Source organism: Pavona decussata, unplaced genomic scaffold (genome assembly GCF_977016875.1).
Source record: "Pavona decussata unplaced genomic scaffold, jaPavDecu1.1 SCAFFOLD_208, whole genome shotgun sequence".
Lineage (NCBI taxonomy): Eukaryota > Metazoa > Cnidaria > Anthozoa > Scleractinia > Agariciidae > Pavona > Pavona decussata.
Window position 1 is genome coordinate 93,710 of NW_028145613.1, and position 21,316 is coordinate 115,025.

Consider the following 21,316-nt stretch of genomic DNA (forward strand, 5'->3'; position numbering starts at 1 on the left):
AGTAGACGTCATCAAGTTTTGTGTTTCATGCAACTTTTTTCCTACACACACTTTTGTATTATACAGAATGACTGATTGAAATAAAATGAGACAATATCTGTAAGTCTTCTGAAAGCATGCTTATGTTATTCATGGAGTATCACTACACTCAGTAAATTTCACCAAGGACTGGCCTTTCACAGAATGAGTGTCATTAAAAAGTGAGGAGAATCTCATGGGTATCCCAGTATTTATTTGTTTTTTCATGGAACTACTAAGTCTTTACTTCTTTTACAAGGCTAAAAAAGTCTCACACTCAAAGAAAAAATGTTCGTCTTGCAACCTTGCAAAGTCACAAATGTACCATTTGTCACCCCTATCAAAGTGGGCAAGATTTATTTTAAGTCATGTCCTTCATGTATCGTTTGAATACAAAAGCTTGTTGCTGCCCTCAATTAACATAGGTCAGCTTCAAGAATACAACCTTGAACACATCATAATGGGATTAACCTTCTGTAGACCAGGGTGCATTCCATGTATGTCTCACACCAAAGATACACTGACAGTTTTGAACTTCCAAGCCAAGCAGCCAGCAAAGCTCATACGCCAGGAAAATGTTATGCGGACCGCCTGTACACCCTAAATTCTACACTGTGAGAAATCCTGGATACTTTTGGACAAAAACAGTTCGTTTGAACAGTGAAAGTTTTCAAAAGCCTTGGTAATTTTTCTCACGCCATTAAGCCTATGAGGTAATCTAAAGCAAGGAATTAACTCCTCACCCTGCTTTACGCCAACGACCACAATCGTACACCAGTACGTCAAGCGATTTGGAAAGCCCACGACGAAGATCTTTGGTGTAACCTACATGAAATGCAGCCTGGTCCATAGACCATTCTATAAACAAGTGTGAATTTGAAGACATGAAAGCTTCAGTCCTCACTTGTGTTGTAGGTCAGGTTGTTTGATGCGTTCCTCCATCTTCTCATTCCTGGCATGTTTCTTTAGCATGTCCATAATCTGCGTATCATATTCCTCAGGCGTATCCTTCTTCTCGGTCATCCAGTAATAAATCTCCCAGTCATTGCTTGGTTGATTGATCAGCCGATCATATTGATCTAGCAAGGAATCACTTAAACTGTCCAAGTGTTGATCTGCAAATGTGCTGTGGATTTACATGGATGATGTGTTAATCGTAAGAAAAAGAAGCCACATCCAAACATTTCCAAGTTTTGGTTTGATCAAAGTTGTATATAATGATGGAAGTGCCAGTAACCCGTTTCTCGAAATTTGTGATAATTGCCCAGGCCCAGTAATTATTTTTTTTAAATCTTTGTTATCAATCGTCATAACTTTCAGTACAAACTTTCCCATTGTGTTCATAGAATAAGAAACATTTTAAACTTTAGAAACAACTGAATCTGTTTTGAAGAACACTTCACATAAAATAGTATTACATGTACTTTCAAGAAACAGCCTATTCCCTGATAATATATCTGGTCAGCTCACTGCAGACATGCCATTTTAGTTGTTCAATAGGACATTTTCACTATGGCGTCATTTGACTACAACTACCAGAATCCTTCAGTTTTTTGGTTTCTTGTGCTAATTAGAGCTATTGCTCTTTGCTCTCCACTGGGATTACAAAATTTGAATTTGAAAAGGAAAACGAAATGAATTCTGGTAATTGTAGTCAAATGAAGTCATCATGAAAAGGGCCCATTGAACATCTAACAAACATCTCCTGTATGCAGATGGCACACTCAGTCACAGTTTCAGTCCAGCCATATATATAGCTAGTGCTGAGCTACTGGACACTTTATCAGCTTAAATACACAATACCTGGCCGCTATGAAGATACTTATATAAAAAAAAGTGGCTAATGGCTATGAAGTTATGTAGCCTACATAACCTTGAAGCCCTAGAAGGCATATTAATGCACACCGGTATAAATCAAATCGAGCTCGGATTAGGTTCGCCAATTTTTCTTTTCGCCCTACACCTCACTTAGGAGCCTGTTCGCAGGCTAAGCAATACACTTTTGCACACACAAGGTCATTATTATCCTGTGGATGTTATCCGCTGTTTGAACAACGGGGGCCAGGCTTACACAGTTTTAACGTCATCATGGTGTTATGTAATCGATAAAAAAATCCAAAGTTACCTCAACAATAATCCATTTTCCAGCATTCCACGCTTTCTAGGGCAAACAAAAAACGAGTAACATTTAAAAACCTTGTTTACTCTCAAACAGTATAGTGCTCCTCAAAAATTAAAGCTTTTCTCACCTGCTCTGATAAAGAAGCCTTGCCCTTTTGCGATCTATTGGTTCGTTCTGAGGTGCTTTGTACTCGGGTATGGCGGGTTCGGTGCCTAGTTCATCTATGATCTTGTCGGAGAAAAGACGGATATTAAATTTTCTTGAGATAGGTTGCTGAGAGCGGTGAAAGATGACGGGAAAATTGCGTACCAAATGTCGCGCTCTTGCCGCCATTGCTTTTTGACGGTCAGCGGTGGTGTTTAAAGGCTCATTTTCACTGGAAAATGCGTCATATATCGTTATTTTTGTGAAACACTACCTCTATTGATCACGTCTGTAAGGGTGTGGAGTGGGGGAGGGAATTGGATATTTTCTGGAGCTGCACAATATTATTTTTTGCCCGTGGCACTACGGCTTTACTGAAAATTAACATCTGCAGTTATAAAGTATTCATAATTAACCACAACATTAGAATTACAACTGTCAATCACAAACAGCAAGGTTCCAACAACAGAGCAGTTTATTCTTTACCATCACAGACCACCAATAAAATTATCTCTTATTAAATATTATACACTGGAAAATACCTGTAAAATAACCGTACAATGTATACTGGTCTATACTGTAACAACAGAGAGGTTAATCAGTCATATAGCATAATTTACAGCAAATGGCAAACATCAGATTCACCCATTTTGGGAAGTGGTCAAAACTATATAGTATTGTACTCAAGAGAACCAACCAAACCACAAACTAGATGGTGGCCTCTGCCTATACCCCCCTTCCTCAATACATATCCAGCAGTAAAAAACGAGAATTATGAGATTCAAACCTCACTTTCCTTGTTTATCAAGTAATGCTGGCTGATCATGACTTACTAGCTGAATATTTCTGGGTCAACTCAATTTTAAAGCCAATCAAATTTTGTCTGTAATGTGCATGAGATAAGTGATGTATTTGATAACCCCCCTACCCCAGACAAGGTGCACCCTCTTCAAACAAGCTTGTTATGACCAGTTCCCTTATGTTTCCTCAAAAGAATTAAACACTTGAGAATAGACATGAAGTGCACAACATTTCCCAAGTTTATTGCTAATGTGAAACTGAGGAAAATCATGGTCATGTGGTGATAAGTGAAAGTTAAATCTCTCTTACATAATTGTTTCTGAGATACACTGTTTTCTTAGTAAATTATTAATTATAATGCAATTATCTCTCAATATACTTTGTCTCCAGTTTGTTTCAACAATTCCAAATCAAGTTGCAAAAACTTTGCATATTTATAACAACACTTTAAAATGATCCCCGAAACAAAACTTTGCACCAACAAAAGAAAAATACAAAATAAAAAACAAAAACAACTTACAAGTCAAAAATCTCAAAAATTGTACTTGGTATACTAGGTTTCACCAATACTAATTTTTGTGAATAACAGGACATTTTTACTGCCTTTAACAGGGCCTTCATTAAGTTTATAGTCACGCATTACCTTGATCTTCACACCCATAACAAACTTGTAGTTGCTTTGAGGGTGAATTAGATATCAACAGCAGGCAAGTTGAACCGTAACCGTGAGTGACAGATAACCGAGGAATACATCAACTACATTGCTTAATTAACCAAAAAAAAAAAAATACATTGCTTCCGATGCACTCCCCACGGCTGTTCATCAAGGGCTCATCAAACATACTCAGTTGTAACAGGTGTTATGGGTAACGGCCCTTAATAACAGCCTTGTTTGAGACGTGGAGGAGTATTAAATAAAATGGAGAACTAGGTCTGCGTTGATTATTGTCTTGACTTGAGGCTGTCCACTAACCTGAAAATTAATAAGGATACACTAAAGGTAAGAATAATATTATTTTACTTCATCATATGGAGTTAGGTATAATGAGGGGAGGGGAGGGAGGGTGGTCCAGATGACATCTCAATGGAAACAAAACAGGTGACAATTTTAAAGTAGGTTCCACTTCATCATCTTTCATGACCTGCAATCACTGCTGCAGACAGCCTGCATACTTTCAAAAAGAAACTTAGAGAATTCCTTTTTGAATCATTTCTTGTCAGCTAGGAGAGTTACCTATTGATGTTTTTATCTATCATTATGATTTTAACGCTTAGATATTTTATTCGATATTTAAAACTTATGAATTATTTTTATGCTTATGTACATTGGGTCTGAAAAATCCTGACTGGGAGATTCAATAAAGTTTTGCTTTGCTTTGCTGACATTTTTCTCAGTGGTTACAAAGTCTCATTTCATTTGTTCACAATTCTTGCTTCATGAATGGTTAATATTAACTGATGAAAAATCATGCCTCACAGATATTTACCCAGATCATATTTCATGAAGAAGATGTGTTACATATTTTATTCGCAGGCTAAAAAATGATAAACTAAGTTCAACTAACCATTCCATTGCTTCATCAAGGCCCTCCCCCTTGGTAGCAGAAGTTTTAAATATGGACCATGTTCGGCTCTTCAGTGCAGAAAGACCCAGAGCATTGGAGACTTCAGAAGCTGACATGGCACCCTCCATATCCTGATGACAGAATGACAAGAACTCAACAAATCAACTTACAGCAACAAGTGATGACAACTGTTCTAATTTAAAGGAATGCAAGACAGTGTATCTGAAATCTACCATTGGTTAGCTAGCTTGGTTGTCAGTTTGAATCTTGACCAGACCACCAAGCAGGGCCTTAAATCCTGTTGGTTGAGCTCAACAACCTTTCTAGGCTGAGACAATGGTGCCTTTGGGCAGTGGTGTTATGCAGTCGGCCTTGTCTCGTGCGTCTTTTCAAAGTACACAATTAAAAAGGAATCCAATTACTGTTCAAAAGAAAATAAAATTCCCACCGATTGATTCCCATCATACATTGTATATATTTCATTCAAGATGACCACCATGATTGATCATCACCTTCTATAAGTAAATGTCAATCATCTACTTAGGCCTATTGTACATGATCTGAGCACCCAGCTGACCTCAGCTAAAATTAGTTGCTGTGAAAAATTGAATTACATTTATTTAATTATCACGAAAACAAACTGGGTAAGCACTTTCCTTGGAACTGTCTGTAGTGCTGGGTTTGAAGCAAAAAGCTACAATGACTGAGCTTCCAGCCTCCTATAGCTGTTGAGATTAACTGGATGATTTCATGTCTGTGAGACTTAGCTACAAATACTCAGCAAATTTACCTGTTTATTGGCAAAAACTACTAGAATTGCTTTTTTAAGTTCATCTTCCTGTGGAATAAGACAGACATTAATTTTGTTTGTTTCAAACAATGAAAAAATATATATTGCTACATTTTCCATGTCATTTAATTAATTAAAATTAACAAATGCATAGTAATGCAACCAAAATTATGCCTTTGCTATCTACAATCATCACCATTTGCTACTTACTTTAATTATGTAATTTGTTTAAAGTTCTGAAATATATAAGCCTTACATGGGGTCACATTCATTCAAAGGACTTTTATAAGATTTTTTGAGAGGGTTTACTGTCGGAGGGAGCTTCCATAGAACGTTTTTCTCAGACCTTGCAGTTTTGTTCAAAGTTGCGATTGGTACCATTAAGGGTTTAAATCTCGAGTGAATTATTCTGGTTCCTTTTAAATTGGAGAAATTTGATAGGACATACTACTTCTCAGTGTTGTTACCTATTAGGAGTGAAAATATGTTTGCGATAACACTCCATTTACAAGCACCCTCAGTAAATTTACAGTGGAAGCCTACCATACAGACATCTTGTTAATACGTGACCACTTTTTTTGTCTTTCCAAACGCCCATACATTTCCTTACAAGATAACCCTGTTAACGCAGCCAATGGCCACAATGTAAAATCCAAGTGTGTGCCTTCTCGCCTCTTTAATAGGGCCACTCAAACCAAATTGAAAGAGGCCAGCCATGAAATTTGACCCTACCCTATTAAAGCAGAAACCCTGTTAATACATAATCATTATAATCATTATCTGAGGCAAAAAATGTCTCACTCTACCTCTAACATGGCAATTAACTCTTGTTTGGAGATGCCTATTCTGTCTTTATCCACACTATCCACTACATATATTATTGCATCTGTGTTGGAGTAGTAACATCTCCAATAAGGTCTGAAAAACAAAACCAACTCCGTGATAAGTACTCCTAAAATAATAAAATTGATATTCTCAATCTCATGTACAACAAAATAAATAAAGGCAAGTATTACTTTTGTCCTTTTGCTTGGAGAAAAAAGTGCACAAACAACTCCAAGATAATAAGATTGTAGCTTAATTACCTTATGCTTGTTTGTCCTTAAAAAGAACAAAAAAGAAAATTAGAATGGTTCATGTATCAAATGATTCAATGGCATCTTGAATAATTTATCACCGTAAAGATAAAAAATATTAAAAACATTTCCTCACCTCCTAAATCCCACACTGTTTGTATTGACATGGAATAAAGGAAAGAAACATGAAAAATAAGTATTGTTAATCACACAGAGTTTTCTCACCCTTCCCTTGCCACTTTCACCTCCCCACTCTCACCCCCTGGGGATAAATGCCTCCACACAGGAAAAGAAATCTGGCACCTTGGGCAGTGATGGGGAAGCAGGGTTGTCACAGACCTAAGAAAAACTGGCCTCCCAGTAATTTGTGAGAAAGTAGTCTAAAAAAATTTATTCAGAATTTTTACCCCAGGCTTATATTCATCTAAAGGACTTTTGTTTAAGAGTATATTTTCATATGTAAATATATGTTACATGTATTTACATTCATTTATTCATCCTTCACAGGTATATTATAAACTCACAATATGACCATCTCCCAGTTGGCTTGATAGCTCAGTTGGTAGAGCACTGCACCGGCATTGCAGAGGTGATAGGTTCGAATCCCATTCAAGCCTGAATTTATTTTCAGACTTTCTTTTCGCAACTGCTTAAGTTGCTTACTAACTGCGAGGATCTTTCTTTCTATTCAAAATATATGTTTCATATATTTACATTAAGGTATATTTTCAGGGAGGATGTATTATAATATATTTATTAGAGCAGGGTTCTTCTAAAGATTTGTAAAAGGAGGTAATAAATTTGCAATAATATTGTTCAGCAGGTGATAGCTGTTAATGTCTCCCAGGGAATGATGGGAGCAAGATGGCCACAGGAAGAATGGAAACAAAACATGGCGATCTTAAAGTCAGCGTTGTTTTTGATGAGAAAAAGAAAAATGCTCAAATGCAGAGTGATTTCTTCATAGGCGATGGATTTCAACATAATATTATCTGCTAGATGTTTTTTCAATATTTATGGAAAGGAAATTCCCAAAACAAGGACAATCTGTGGATTGAGTTCGATTGAGTTCGGCAATCGAACGAAATCGAACACCAGACCTTTAGTCAGTTCGATTTCCGAACAAATCAAATTCAATCGAACTCAATCCATCTGATTGTGTTTGATTGAGTTCGGAAATCGAACTCAATCGAACACAATTTAATTGATTGAGTTCTGATTGGCTCTGGTAAACCTATACAAAGCCAGCCCAAAGCAAGCCCATCAAAGCAGGTTTTTCTCGTAGTTTTTCAATTATGTTATTTATCCAATACCAGAAACCCCATTTATAAACTGTCCACGGCAGTTAAGAGAACGGGACAGAACAGAACAAAGCTATCATTATTCTCGCGGGCGTTTTCCGAAATTGTCGTACCCTTTCCTTTTTTAGCTAACTTACAATTGCGGAATGACAAATCGAACTCAAAAATACAAGCAAATTACTTAAAAACTCCGCCATCCTTGACGTCAAAGCGGCATTCCTGGTAGCCTTTTTACTACGCATTTAAAGCTTACAATCCACAGCGCATCTGAAGCCATTTCTGCTTAATTTCTTCGTTTACGAAAAACACTTGCGCTACACTCCGGACTGAAGTAAATCCAGCTTCCAAGATCTGGTTAGGGATTTTCAAAGCCTGTTTTACACAAATCACGAGTTCGAGAATCGAACGTTCGATTGGGTTCGATTGATTTTTTTTCTTTTCGGTGAGTTCGATTTCGTTCGATTGCCGAACTCAATCGAACTCAATCCACAGATTGAGTTCGATTGAGTTTGATTGAAATTTAGTTCGATTGGGTTCGATTTACTATGCCGGGTATTTGGGAGGGCTTTTCAGTGATAGTACCTTAGAATCAGTGTCAGCCGGCCACATAACTTTTTTCAGACTAACTTTTTCCTCACCTTGAAATTTTAGGTTCTTGTATGTAACTGTTTCAACATTGAATCCTATGGCTATAATTCAAAAGAAGGAAACCCATTAAACAAAGCATTACTGAAAAGTGTAATCAAACTTAGTCTTGTAACCACAACACAGGGAAGCACTAAGATAACATCAGCACATGGGTATATATTTTTATATCAAAATGCAATGAATTGATAAAATGAAAGTTCTTATTAAAATATTTCACAAAAGCAAACTAATAACGCATTTTCTTTCACCACTAATGGTGTTCCACCACATCAATCAAACTTCAAAATCAAAATCGGGTGTGAAAATACACGTAAGATTTGTGGGCCAACAAATTGGACAACGCATAGCATGCAAACCAGCCTTTGAACTAGCTCCAGTTAAAATTGATGCACAGCTGGCTGAAAAAATTTTGTTGTAGTAAGCTGAAATATATAAATAAATTTAATTTATTAATTAAATCGGCTCACTTGGTATTGTTGTCACTACTTCCCCAACTTGTAACCTAAAACATTACAAAAGAGTTTTAGTTTCAAAACGAAACAAACAAGCAACAATTTGAACTAGATTCCAAAGAATTAGAATTAAGAAACCATTACCTATACAAGATAGTAGTTTTTCCCGCTCCATCGAGGCCTAAAATCAGGATCCGTAACTCTTTTTGGCCGAACAGCGAAGAAAATAAACTTGAGAAGAAACCCCCTAGGTAGGTAAACAAGAATCAAGTGAGAAACAAATCAAACAGTCTTTCTATAAAGCAAGAAAACACAAAACATACCCATTTTCATGCACTAGGTACTACAAAACTCACACGGGTGATTGCGTGGCTTATTTTGACACAATTACCTCGTGTAAGCCACATCATAAAATACCAAAGGAACAATCCTTGACCTTTCGGGGGATAAGCAAGTATCTTTAATGTCTTCACTTGACTTCCGGAAATATTTGCTTCGAATTTTTCTACAACTTATTTCCATAATATTTGATAAACGGGTTGTCTTTGTAACAACTCTTATTCTGAATAGTTTTTCTTCGGTTTCTTTATATTATAAAGCTTTGTCACCCTCCCTACTCCCGAAAGGCTTTATTTACCTGAGACAGTTGAGGAGCAATTATAAGACATGTCAGTCCAAAAACCAATGTCCGCTGACCAGAGGAATCGCTTGGAGAGAATGGAGCGACTTTCAAAATGGCGGCGGGAAAATGTTTTAGGTCTTCTATAGCTTCTGAATAACTGGTATTTGTCGGTGTTTAAAGACATCAAAGTAACTGAAATGGAAGGAGGATCAGCTAATGAAGAAAAGCCAAGCGAAGAGGAATGGCCTTTGGAAAGGGCTGAGGTTGGTTGATGAAAAGTTGTGTGAAATTCTTAATTCTGGGCTACCTTCAGGATCACTGATACCTGTATTAAATTGAAATTGGAGATTGTACAATAGTAAGAAAATAGTAGGCCTACTGCCTCTAGACATAGAATAGGAGACAACTGTCACAACTCTCTCTGACATGGACAATGAAAGGTATGAGAGACGTTCTTGAGTTTCACTAGCTCCTATTCTTGGTGTCTGTTTTTTGGAGATGTGTCAGTTCTGACTTAAAAAAAAATCAACTATCATTTATTCACCAGGATTAAAACATAAAATCGTCACAATTTTTTCACATGTACCACTCATCGACATTCAAATCCAAGCAATATGCAGCATGTTTGTCACCTGAACCTAGTTTAATGCATATGGCTTTAGCTTCCACGAGTCTCCTGTAGCTCAGTGGTAGAGCATCCGAACTAGTAATCAGAAGGTCTTGGGAGAACTCAGATTTTTTCTTTTTCTGAGTATGCTTGTGTCACTGATTGAAAAGCATACCGGCCTCTATGATTTATTCACCAGGCTTAAAACATAACATAACATTTCTTTCAGCTTCTATTCTTATGCAGCTGAATTGTTAGAAGTTTAACCATTTGAGCACCAATATCAACATGTATATTCTCCTCACTCTCTCTCCATATATAATTTTTCTGTGGTGCAAGTTGGGAGAATTTGGCTAAATATCAAGAAGTTCATCTTTGGTGATTATTTTGTTTGTTCTTATAGCCTAAATGTTTAATTAGCCTGCGAGCAAGCTCTCTAGGGGGTGGGGGGCGGGAGGGAGAAAGTGGAGAGAGCTTGCAACGATGTCTCAGAAATTTTCATTTCTGCGTTGAATTTTTCAACGCAAAATGCTGATTGGTGGATATTGAATTTGGTGCTTACGTCATTGCCCTTCGCGTGCGTCGTGTTGACAACACAAAAATGGTGGCGGAGTTTCTATTTGTGAAGGTTGCGAGAATTTCTCCAAATAACAAAGGTTTTCTCTGGAATAAAAACGCGAGCAAAGTCAAGCTGCCAATGCTTTACTACAAAATAGCGATGTTCTTGCAGTTTAACCTACGAGATTTGGGACAAGTTTGATATTTCAACCTTTTGCAGCAATTGAAACTCTAAAGTCTATAAACATCAAACAATGTTAGTTGTTTGCCCATTGCAAAGTATCATTATCGATTACTTGATCGCAGAAGCAAGAAGAATGGGGATGCCTGCCGCTTCGATTGCCGATATTTCAGATGGAGAGTCAAGGTCGGCCAAATTTTAAGCTTTTGTTTGGTATTTGGCTCAGCCGAAAAAAATATGAACATCTTTCAGCTTACGCACTGACTCAATTCCGAGTGCTTCGGTACGGCGTTAGCAGCGAACTGCCAGTTTTTTAGGGCAACGTTCTTTAGAAGCGCAATGATTTCCTTTTGATCTGGCGCTCTCACGTCTGCTTTGCTACTCGTTCACAACATCACAAATTTCACGCGAGTTGAGTGTTCCATGAAACCACATTGTGGATATTGAGAATTGCGTCCTCGTTCTCGGAGACCCGGCTGCAAAATTGAGATCCTTCTGATTTCCTTGCACTGCTTCTTTTTTCCCTGGCCGGACCGTGTCATCCTTTCGACATTTTTTATGTCCAGTAGTTGTTGCAGTCGGCAAGATTCGCTTGACCCTTGGGACGACGTTTGTGACCTCGACCTTTTGGTTAATCGGCTTTTAGTGTGCTCACAATTAAGTAAAATCCTTCACTAAATTTTCTGATTTTTGTGGCACTCGGTAGGCATACTCGATCAGAGAAACTATAGTTTTTGTCAGCAAGGATTCCCGTCTTTCGAAGTGTATCTGATATTGTACCTTTCGCATGTTTGTTTACGTTTGCTATCGTTTCCGGTTTGCGCTGATTGGCCAAATTCTGACAGCTAGGACAGCAGGGAGCCGCGGGGAGTATTGGGGGCGGCATTCAAATTCCTGAGACATCGTTGCAAGCTCTCTCCTCTTTCTCCCTCCCGCCCCCCACCCCCTAGAGAGCTTGCTCGCAGGCTAATGTTTAATCAGCTATCGAATCCCTTTTTTTTGCGTCACTTGTTTGTTTACTACTTATTTAACTTATTTTTTAGTCAATTCAGTTGTAAACACCAAATGTATTTGTATTTAGTTTTATATTAGTATAAACATACCTACCCGCCTCAACTAGCTTCAGCTATTTGCAGGTAGGTATAAAAACACCTTTTAACTGTCTATTTTTAATAAAGTGTTGTTGTTGTTGTTTTCTTTTTTAATCAAGTAATGATGTTTTCTAAAAGAGAAATTGGATGCTCTGGAGTCCAAGATAAATAAATAAATCAAATTAATAAATCAAATGTACATATCGATCAGTATTCAGAATTTGAAATACATCATAGACACTGGTGAAGTTTTGTTAATTTTTTAATTAGGTTGCAGTTCAGCAACTCTATGAGTTCAGGGACCACTACTTTGAGCATAATTCCACCGACAAAGCTTTGCTGAAAATCCAAGAAACACAAGAAAAACTGAAAGAGACTCTGAACATTTTGGATTATGTCCAGGGTGAGGATAACTTGTTGAATTACATTTGAGATTCCACATTATATATAATTGTATTTACAAGCTTAAAGTAAGTACTGTACTTTACATACCTTATTAATTAGAGTTTTTGATGGGCTTTTCAACACCAATAAAAGGTTTTAATCAGAAGGAAAAAAAATAATTATTGAAACCCACCTATTAACTTTTTTATGATAACTGTCAAAATTTTTGTGGGCTGATTGGCTCGTAGCTATTGTCTGTAAGAGTACAGACAATACAAATGACATCAGATCTAACATGCACGCTTTCCCAACAGAAAATAGAAAATAAGGCCAATTCTGCTTGTATGTTTTCCATGTCATTTTAAAAAACAAATCAATGGCAATTGTCTAGTATGGTCTATACTCCTATAGACCAACAAATGATGCTATAAAATGTTCAAAACTTGACAGGGAAACCACTCACCTGCAGCAAGTGGTTTCACTTGAGTTTGTGTACATTAGGCTGGCTACATTTGCCCTTATTTACAGAGCAGCTGAAAAATAAATAAAATACTTTTAACTTGCATCTTTTAGCTTGTAGTGAGGAGACAGCCAGATGTTTATTTCTGAGAGGCAAAGCTCTAAATGTGATGCCTCACTATGACCCTTTGGCACAAGATGCTCTCTCAAAAGCTGTCAAAATGAATCCCAAGTTAGTAGAAGCATGGAACTGCCTTGGAGAGTGTTACTGGAAGAATGGAGAAGTGGAGGCAGCGAGAAATTGTTTTGTTGGAGCATTAAATCATGTAAGTCAATATTCAAACTTTGAAATTGCAGGTTCTCGTTAATTCTTTGGCATCATCAAAGCAGAATCAGTTCATTAACTTATTTATCATCATTCATCAAAACTCACTCACTGTGTTTCCTCAAATACTGTAAGTGTCACAAACTGAATCAGGTGTGACGTGAGGAAATTAACACTTTTGTATCAATGCAAGTCGGGGAAGTTCTAAATTTAATGCCAAAGAATATGAAAATTCAACAAATCATTTTGCAATCATACTGTAAAATTCTGAAGTAACACTCCCCCCCACCCCCCCCCCCCCCTCGCCAACCACACCCCGAAAGTAAAGTAAAAATATTGTGGCTGGTAATTAATAATAAATCCCAAAAGTAGCAAGCCCAACCCCCCGTCCCCCCTCCCCTGCAAAAAAATAATAAATAAATAAATAAATAAATAAATAACAAGAGGTATAGCTTCATGCCACAAAGTCTTATAAAGTGTCCATTCATGTTTCATTAGTGAAATCAGTGCTTCAACATGCAACACAAGGAGTTTCATCTAATTTATTTTAAAACAACTATTTTTTATGAATTTCCCTCTTCTATTTCAGTAAAAGAGCTCAGTCACACCAACTTTATAATGATTTTTTGCTCCTTGAAAGTAGTGAGCCCAAAAGCTGCTTATTCCAAAAGTAACAAGGGTCATTACTTTCGGAAATTTTACAGCAGCTTTGATGTATGATCAGCGAAAATTGGTTTGTATTCAAAGAAAAGTCAAGGAAAAGTAAGGGAATTTTTCCTGTTTTGATGGGTAGACAGGTAGCCCCATATTCAATATAATTATTTTCAAATCGCTTATTTTACCATGCTGTATTTCACCCCTCAGGCCAAGAATAAGGAGTCTTTACGAAATTTGTCAATGGTTTTGCGACAGATTGGAAAAGGTAAAGTGTCATCAGGTTACTTAAGATAATAACAACTCTTTTAAACTAAGATTCATGAATAAAATTGTATTCAGTGTTCTAACTATAAAATAATTTAATTTTTCTTTAATTTGTAGATCAAAATGAAAAAGTAGAGAACATCAAAGTGAGTGTAGAGAAAGCAAAAGAAGCTGTTCAGTGTGATGTGAAAGATGGAACCTCATGGTGTAAGCTTCTTGATTTTATTGCAGCTACTCCAGGATTGTGTTTCCCAGTGTTCATTAACAGAAATTTGATTTTTGATAAATAAATAAATAAATAAAATTAAATAATATTATTTTAAAAGCTAAAGGTTGCAATGAAAACTTTACAATGTTAAAGTGTATATGACACAAAATCTTTTATTAGCTTATAAGGAAGAGCTTTCATGATAATAAGCTAATAATAAGATAATAAGCTAATAAAAGATTTCGCGTCATATAAACTTTAAGAAACACAATGGGCCAGTTTGGACTAAAAGCTACCAGTTGATGGGAAACACATTTGACTGACTTTCCACCATGCATATGGCTTACCTGAGTATCTCAGTGAGGACCTCGAGTGCATTCAAAAGAGGGCACTGTCTATAATATCACCCGAACAATCATTCAGTCAATGTTTAGATAGCTTTGGACTCAGTACCTAACATGATAGGCACGGCGACCGTTGCACTAAGCTATTCAATAGTATCTTTTAACCTCATTTTTGTCGATTTTTTAATTTTTCCATTCTCCCAGTTTTAAACATTTTTCTATTACCGGTATCTCTTATTTACTTCTTTTTTTTTTTAAGTATTACATGTAATATGTTTGTCAATAGTTGAAGGTGTTGAATTTTTAAATATTCTTAATATTTAAATCTGTAAATAATTATACAATTCAGCCTTTTGGTTGCCATAACTCTAAACACACAGCACAAAAAGCATCTGAATGTAGGTACTGTTCTCTTGATTTGCTTTTGTAATTATTAAATAATTTTAATCTTTGTTTTCTGCTCAGCACTCCAGCGCTTTACAATTTTTACCAGCTAAAATGGCGAGTGAAAGCACTAAACCTACTAGCCAAAACTGAATTTTTACTAGTCTGTGGCTAATTGGCTACTGTTACTCTAGAGCCCTGCGCATGTTCATGGTTATTAGCATTCTGTAAATACCCTACATATACTGTCACACTTTATTTGCAAGCTTGAATTAAATATTCAAAATACTGCTTCACTAATATTATTTAGCAATATATTTGCTAAATATTGCTAAGTATTTAGTACTTAGTTTTACTGTGTGATGTCAATTTAACAAAGCTGAGTTATTAAAGTACAGTAGCTTTCAAGTCATCTTTTTGGTTGATGTTGTTTTAGATATTCTGGGCAATGCATACCTGTCATTCTTTTTCTGTGGATCACAATCTCCTCAACTTATCAAGCAGTGCATGACTGCATATTCACAAGCTGTAAGTACTCATCGTTTGACAGTATAGAAGCTTTACTATTTCAAAACTGAAAATAAGAGACTAGATCTGTCTGCTAATTTTGAGTTCATCTTGTTAGTTTAAGGATCCAGTGGCAAGAAACAACCCAGATCTGCACTTCAACAGAGCAATGGTGAGATGTTATTCATGATTATACTAATTTAGGCCTGGTTTAGACACAGTACTTTGCAATGAGCTGAATTAAATTTGAATTTAGACTGACCCAAATTAATTAATCCTGGCTGAATTGATTCAGATGCCGAACTTAATTCAGCCGAAATTAATTCACAAAAGCATACTATGAGTGAATAAAATTGCAGATTTGAATCAATTTATACATTTGATTTGGCTCATGTGTAGTGCAGCATCTTAAATTATCAAAGCCGGTCCACGGCGTTATTCCTTGCTGAGCCAGCTGGGAAAAACAGCTGAGCTGATCCAAACTAGATTGGCTATTCTGAATTGAATCAGACGTCAAACGTTCACACTAAGCTCATATAAAGTATGGTCCATTCAAGAGAGGGCATTTGTAAAGAGGGATTTGCATCTAAGGAGACAAACTTGTAGCCTAGATCAACAGTTCAGAAGGTATTGATTTGATGCGGTTGGCAACATCAAATTATTGCTTTATGTATTGCAATCCTACCAATTCAATCCATCTAATCAATATTGCAATCTTATCAATCTAATGTTCAATCTAATCCTATTCAAAGAGCTTTGTCTATACAGAGGTGCAAAAGTTATGTTATATTATGTGGTTATTACTTGTGCTGTGAGGCCACCAACCTAGAAATGGCTGGCATTCAAATTCTTTTTGTGCCACAAATTTCCATAGGCACTCCAAGCTCTATGAATCTTTGTGAATAGTCTTTGTATTAAAGTGGGGTGGGGATAAGACAGAATTTCTCTTCCACTCCTCACTATTGAGGAAGAAAACTGCGTGGACGAAAATATGATGGGATTGTTGAATTCAATACTCAGAATGAAACAACTGAGGAATAGAGAAACCGCAAGACTACTATTCCCAGTCTCCCATCTCACGTGGTATTGCATCCAACTGGAAGTGAAATTTGATGTGGAGAAGAAAACTTGACAAGGAATTGTTTATCCATTTTCATACGAGAACAACATTAACATTTGATCAATCAAATAAAAAAAATTTCTGTCATGATATACACTTTAACGTTTGTTGATCAAACTGAATGGCTGTTTCGTAGAATTCCAACATGTATGATTGTAACAGATCTTTGCCTTTGGCTTTGTAGGCTTACAAGTTTCAGGAGGAATATAAACTAGCCATTGCTGACTTCAAGCAAGCAGAAGCTCTAGATCCTGGCTGGACTGAACCCAGTCATGAAAAGACAAAGCTGCTAAACTTGTTGACAAAAACTCTTGACCTAGTGGAGGGAAAGGTAATAATAATTATTATAAAGGGCTTGGTAGAAAATTATGTATAATTATAATAGTAATAATTATTTATTGTATAAAACTAATTATATATAATTTTCTGTAATAATTTAATGATATAATAATTTTATTATTATGCTAATTGGAAATTTATAAGGAAGTAAAAATCAATGATAAAGTGAAACGATGTTTCAGAGTCATCATGGAACCATTTTCTAGTTCAAATGATTAGAATAAACTGTGAGAAATACAGTAGTCTGCTGAAAATGGTGTCGTGATGACTACGAAACGTTGTTCAATTTTGTTGTTGATTTATACATGCTTAATGTATTACCAAACCTTTACTTAACAGGGAATTTGGCCATATTAATTTTAGTCCAAATTACTCCAAAGTATTATTAAAAAAAACATAGTTCCTTGATTTGTTCATTACGCAGGATGCCCTGGAGGGGCATACCGTGTCTAAAAACGGGTCGATTTTTTTTTTTTTTTTTTTTTTTTCTTCCTCGTAGCTACAAATCTGTACATTAATTTATTCATTAAACTCACCCCTCTCCTACTCGGGGTGTATTGTTCTGATTATCTTCAACAGAAGCAGGCCAATCAAAATCCATTCTTGTCGCTTACATCGCGAGGGAGGGGACCCACTCGCCCCTACCTGTGTGACGTCAACACATCATTTGATCTATTTATTAAAAACAGATTTAATTTGTGGCTCCATATTGTTAACATGTTCTGGACTCAAGTGTGAGTTTTCAAACGGAAATTTCACCATTTTGAAGCGGCAAATCGAAAGAATAACTTCTAAGAAGCACCCGACATTTAAAACGGTGGAAATTGGTAAATTCCTGGCGAAGAAATCGTGATTTGTTTGACCTTCTTAGACCACGACGCGAGACTGAAAAGAGGTCATTGAGAAGCTTACGTTATCGCAATGGAATTCCCGCAATTTCCCTTGAAACCCTGAGTAGCGTAACACAAGGGAAACAACGTAACGCGATTGTCGTGACTCAAACTATTCCATTAACAAGTATAGTTTTATCAATCGGCGAAGCATGCAGTTAGAATAAATGAATCAGCCCCAGCATCACGCGTAATGCCAGTATAGCAGGCATCTTGTTTTGTGATAATGAGGCTTAAATTCCAAGAATTACCCATGTGTCCGTGACCTTTTTTCTGAGAGCCCGCTTATTATGGACAAATTTCCACTTACATGTAACATAGTTTTCAACCAAGCTGTTCAAACTAATGTGTGTGTTTTTTGTGTTTGTGACCGTAACTATCTTAGGGTAAGCTAAAACCCAAGAGGCTCCATGGCATGGTGCAGTCCTTAGGTCCTCCTGATTTGGGTCCTTATGGTGGTGGTAGTTACACCAGTCCATCAGGTCAGAGTGTTCAACTTGAGCTTGTTCCTTTTTCCAAATTGGTTGCTGGCAGTAATCCTAACAAGGTCACTGCTGGAAAAGTTGTTGGTTTTGTTCCAGTGGATGACCCTGTACCATAGTAAGTGTTACTTATTAGTTAATTTGCGGGTGGATTCTACATTTGTATTTAAAAATCATATCCTCAAGCTGGTTATGAATGCTAATTAAAAGATAAGCATAAATCTGAGTAGCCTGAGTCTAACACAAATATCTTATGGCTTATAAGGATTGTATGATGAGCCTTAATAATATCTGACGTGTTGAGAATGATGTATTATTCAGTAATGACACAGGCAAAGTTGGGAAAAGAAATTCCGAGTGCTCCTATCAGGAATCGAACCTAAGACCTGATTACTAGTTCAGATGCTCTACTACTGAGCTACAGGGGACTCGTGGGAGCTAAGGCCATTAAACTGACGTGTTGTGGTTTAAACTTGCTCTTGGTTTACAATTTTTCAAACCACTATAATAAATTTACATTTTTCTTGTTCCAAATTATCATGATAAATTGAACACAAATTTTTAAATAAATTTATCAAAACCAAAAAAATTAAACCTGAGAGAATCTGAGAGAAGCACAAGAAGTGCTGAAGGTACCAAAATCCAAACTGCTGATTGAAATAGTATTCTCCTTATTTCCTATTTCTTGAAATGGTCTTTAAATTTCACAGTATGTAAGGGCAGTAATACTTTGTTTTCTCAACAAATTGCCAAATCACAGCTGGACTAGCTTTTATTTAAATTTCATGCTTTGTTTTCGTGTGGAAGACAAAAATGTTATAGAATAGAAACATCGCACCGGGTCCTTTTGATGATCATGTGCAGTGCTGTGCATATTTAACCATTTTTGTATCTATAGGGGCTTATCAATTTGGCACAAGGTCAATTGGCATTATTGTTTTTTTCTGCTGTACTTCACTTTGTGCGCAGTCGTAACACTGACGAGTGACTCTGACTTGTTGTAGGTGGAAAAGGTCTGGATCCAGTCTAACTCATTTAAGCCCCTGCACTGGTTATTTATAAATAATTTATTACTCAAGATTTTTCAAAATTGTCATATCCCTTAAACTTGGACCCTGACTTTATTCAACTTGAACTTAAAATAATTTTAATTAATTATTGTTAATTATTAACCTGTGGTATCCTGGGTTAACTTTTAGCCCAGGTTTAAAGTTAATCAGCTTTCAAACAACCAAGCCCGTCCTAGTAGGAGAGAGGTTGAGAAAATGCTTTTGTTTGTTTCTTTACTTCTCAGTATCTTTGCAATGGTGGACAGTGAAAATCAATGTTGGCCCATCACAGTTTACAATATGGCAGTAGGAAAAGGGTTTGCTGTTGGAGATTCTGTGGCAATCCCAGAACCCTTCTGTCAGGAAACAGACTTTACAGAAAATGCCCAGGTCTGGTGTATACCTCACTAATGAACTTGCTCCTCTTATTGTTAAGAAAAAAGTGTCAGCTGAGTGTAATCCAATAGCAGGTTTATCCGGCCTTTGAACAACTGGCGCCAGGTGTATAACTGGGTATTAGTAACATACTGCTAGCAGTAAATTAAACTCCTTGGATTACTGACAGGGAAGTAACTGAGCAACATTGCGAGCTGTATCTGCCACAGAAGCCAGGTCAAACTCCAGTTGTTGGGCTGCCTGTGACTTCTATGGCTGTACCTTCTGTGCATAGCGAGTCTGATGCTCACCTCTCTTAATATGGGTACATATCTTTGGTGGGGGGGGGGGGGGGGGGGGAGTTGAGAGCAATCTAAATTTTTCCCAACACTTCTTTATCCTCCTCTGCCTCAATAGTGTTGTTAATATATCAATTTACTTCTTGTTACAATTGTGGAATCAGAGTGTGCTGGTTAGGACATTTGGACTTTTGATCAGACGATTGGTGGTAACCGTGATGGACTAACATCTCATCCAGGGGGGGGGGAGTACCAGCTCCAGACCTGTGGGTCACTAAGGCTTGAGTGCGACTTTACCGTACTTTTTCTGAAAGTTCCCCAAATAATCACTAAATGCTTGCACTGTTGACATTATATTTTATCATCTTCCCTCAGACATTCAAGTTTTTGTCCCTTCGAGTTGACAATCCAGTTGTTTTGGTTGTAAACAAGAAAAAACTCGGTCCAAACAGACTTGCTCCCTCAACTCTCTCGGTGACAACAAAGAGCGAGTGAGCCAGTGAGTGATTTCCTTTGATGTGGAGTGAAACTTTGTACCACAAAAACAGTCAGATGCAAGGTTGTTATAAGCTGACAGAGCTGACTGGCCCTTGGATGATGTGCACAGTGTCATTAGAGATGATCAGCGTGTCGTTTTTTCACCATAGCTCGCCAGTTATCAACAATGACCGACATCTTTTATCTCTGTTGTTAAAAACCGAATTCTTGGAAATTTTAACATTGTACTGCACCGGTCAGTCAGTGAGGAGATTTAACATTTCGAACTTCGAATTAATAGAGTGCCAAGAGAAATAACTCGTAAGAGCTGGAATGACCAACAGCTTTTTGTAGCCAAGCCACTTTTTTTATATATATGTTTTTGGTGTCACCAACGTGTGGAACGCTAAAACGAATGAAACCCCCTGATAACACTTTAATATTGTGTGGCTACGTTGATTTGTCGAACAAAGTTCAACATTTAAAAGGTTTAGGTTATTTTGGTCCTCAGTTTGAAGAGAGTATGGTTTCCTGTGTAGCCGCTCTTCTGATCGCCACAGAACTCAACTAACATTAAAAAATTTGCAGTTATGGTTTTAAAATTTGGATAAACGCGTTGAAAATAATAAAAATTGCCTCTTTCTCCTTTCCGCCGTTCGTGTGATATCTTGTAGATTTACTTACTTTCACCAATTTGCATAATGTAATTTACACTTTTCTTTTCTTTCGTCTGTAACGAACCGCAACCAATATTGCCTTTCCCTTAGCAACTGCTTT

At 36.8% G+C, this 21,316-nt stretch overlaps 3 protein-coding genes across 4 annotated transcripts; 1 reads left to right on the plus strand and 2 right to left on the minus strand.

Annotated features, from left to right (window-relative positions):
• Positions 1–212: 212 nt before the first annotated feature.
• On the minus strand, positions 213–2,505 carry LOC146460666 (succinate dehydrogenase assembly factor 2, mitochondrial-like). Its single transcript, XM_085087902.1, has 3 exons — positions 2,268–2,505; positions 2,144–2,179; positions 213–1,144 (listed from the first exon to the last, which is right to left on the minus strand). Exons 1-3 carry the CDS (start codon positions 2,471–2,473, stop codon positions 919–921), a joined length of 468 nt encoding a protein of 155 aa, XP_084944028.1. The 5' UTR covers positions 2,474–2,505; the 3' UTR covers positions 213–918.
• Positions 2,506–2,741: 236 nt separating this feature from the next.
• LOC146460667 (ADP-ribosylation factor-like protein 1) lies at positions 2,742–9,300 on the minus strand. 2 transcript variants are annotated; one of them, XM_085087899.1, is made up of 10 exons: positions 9,241–9,300; positions 9,062–9,164; positions 8,933–8,967; positions 8,456–8,506; positions 6,653–6,667; positions 6,526–6,541; positions 6,247–6,358; positions 5,441–5,488; positions 4,651–4,781; positions 2,742–4,058 (listed from the first exon to the last, which is right to left on the minus strand). In XM_085087899.1, the coding sequence occupies exons 1-10, from the start codon at positions 9,248–9,250 to the stop codon at positions 4,028–4,030; spliced, it is 552 nt and encodes a 183-aa protein (XP_084944025.1). In that variant the 5' UTR covers positions 9,251–9,300; the 3' UTR covers positions 2,742–4,027. The 2 variants fall into 2 exon arrangements, with proteins under 2 accessions (XP_084944025.1, XP_084944026.1); XM_085087900.1 differs by lacking the exons at positions 6,526–6,541; positions 6,653–6,667 and having other exon boundaries at positions 8,425–8,506.
• A 319-nt stretch (positions 9,301–9,619) lies between these two features.
• Positions 9,620–21,190, plus strand: LOC146460668 (tetratricopeptide repeat protein 5-like). Its single transcript, XM_085087895.1, has 11 exons — positions 9,620–9,802; positions 12,247–12,379; positions 12,934–13,145; positions 14,009–14,066; positions 14,183–14,272; positions 15,438–15,529; positions 15,627–15,680; positions 16,813–16,959; positions 18,243–18,457; positions 19,634–19,778; positions 20,438–21,190. Exons 1-11 carry the CDS (start codon positions 9,737–9,739, stop codon positions 20,555–20,557), a joined length of 1,332 nt encoding a protein of 443 aa, XP_084944021.1. The 5' UTR covers positions 9,620–9,736; the 3' UTR covers positions 20,558–21,190.
• Positions 21,191–21,316: the final 126 nt, after the last annotated feature.

Excerpts from the sequence above, each read along its gene's own strand:
- LOC146460668 (XM_085087895.1), top strand. The coding sequence starts at position 9,737 with ATGGAAGGAGGATCAGCTAATGAAGAAAAGCCAAGCGAAGAGGAATGG. Across the intron at positions 13,146-14,008 it reads TTGTTGGAGCATTAAATCAT|GCCAAGAATAAGGAGTCTTT; the intron begins GTAAGTCAATAT and ends TTCACCCCTCAG. Across the intron at positions 18,458-19,633 it reads GTGGATGACCCTGTACCATA|TATCTTTGCAATGGTGGACA; the intron begins GTAAGTGTTACT and ends TTTACTTCTCAG.
- LOC146460666 (XM_085087902.1), bottom strand. The coding sequence starts at position 2,473 with ATGGCGGCAAGAGCGCGACATTTGGTACGCAATTTTCCCGTCATCTTT. Across the intron at positions 2,180-2,267 it reads AGGCTTCTTTATCAGAGCAG|AAAGCGTGGAATGCTGGAAA; the intron begins GTGAGAAAAGCT and ends TGTTTGCCCTAG. Across the intron at positions 1,145-2,143 it reads GAAAATGGATTATTGTTGAG|CACATTTGCAGATCAACACT; the intron begins GTAACTTTGGAT and ends GTAAATCCACAG.
- LOC146460667 (XM_085087899.1), bottom strand. Across the intron at positions 4,782-5,440 it reads TAGTTTTTGCCAATAAACAG|GATATGGAGGGTGCCATGTC; the intron begins GTAAATTTGCTG and ends TTCTGTCATCAG. Across the intron at positions 4,059-4,650 it reads CTTGATGAAGCAATGGAATG|GTTAGTGGACAGCCTCAAGT; the intron begins GTTAGTTGAACT and ends ATTAATTTTCAG.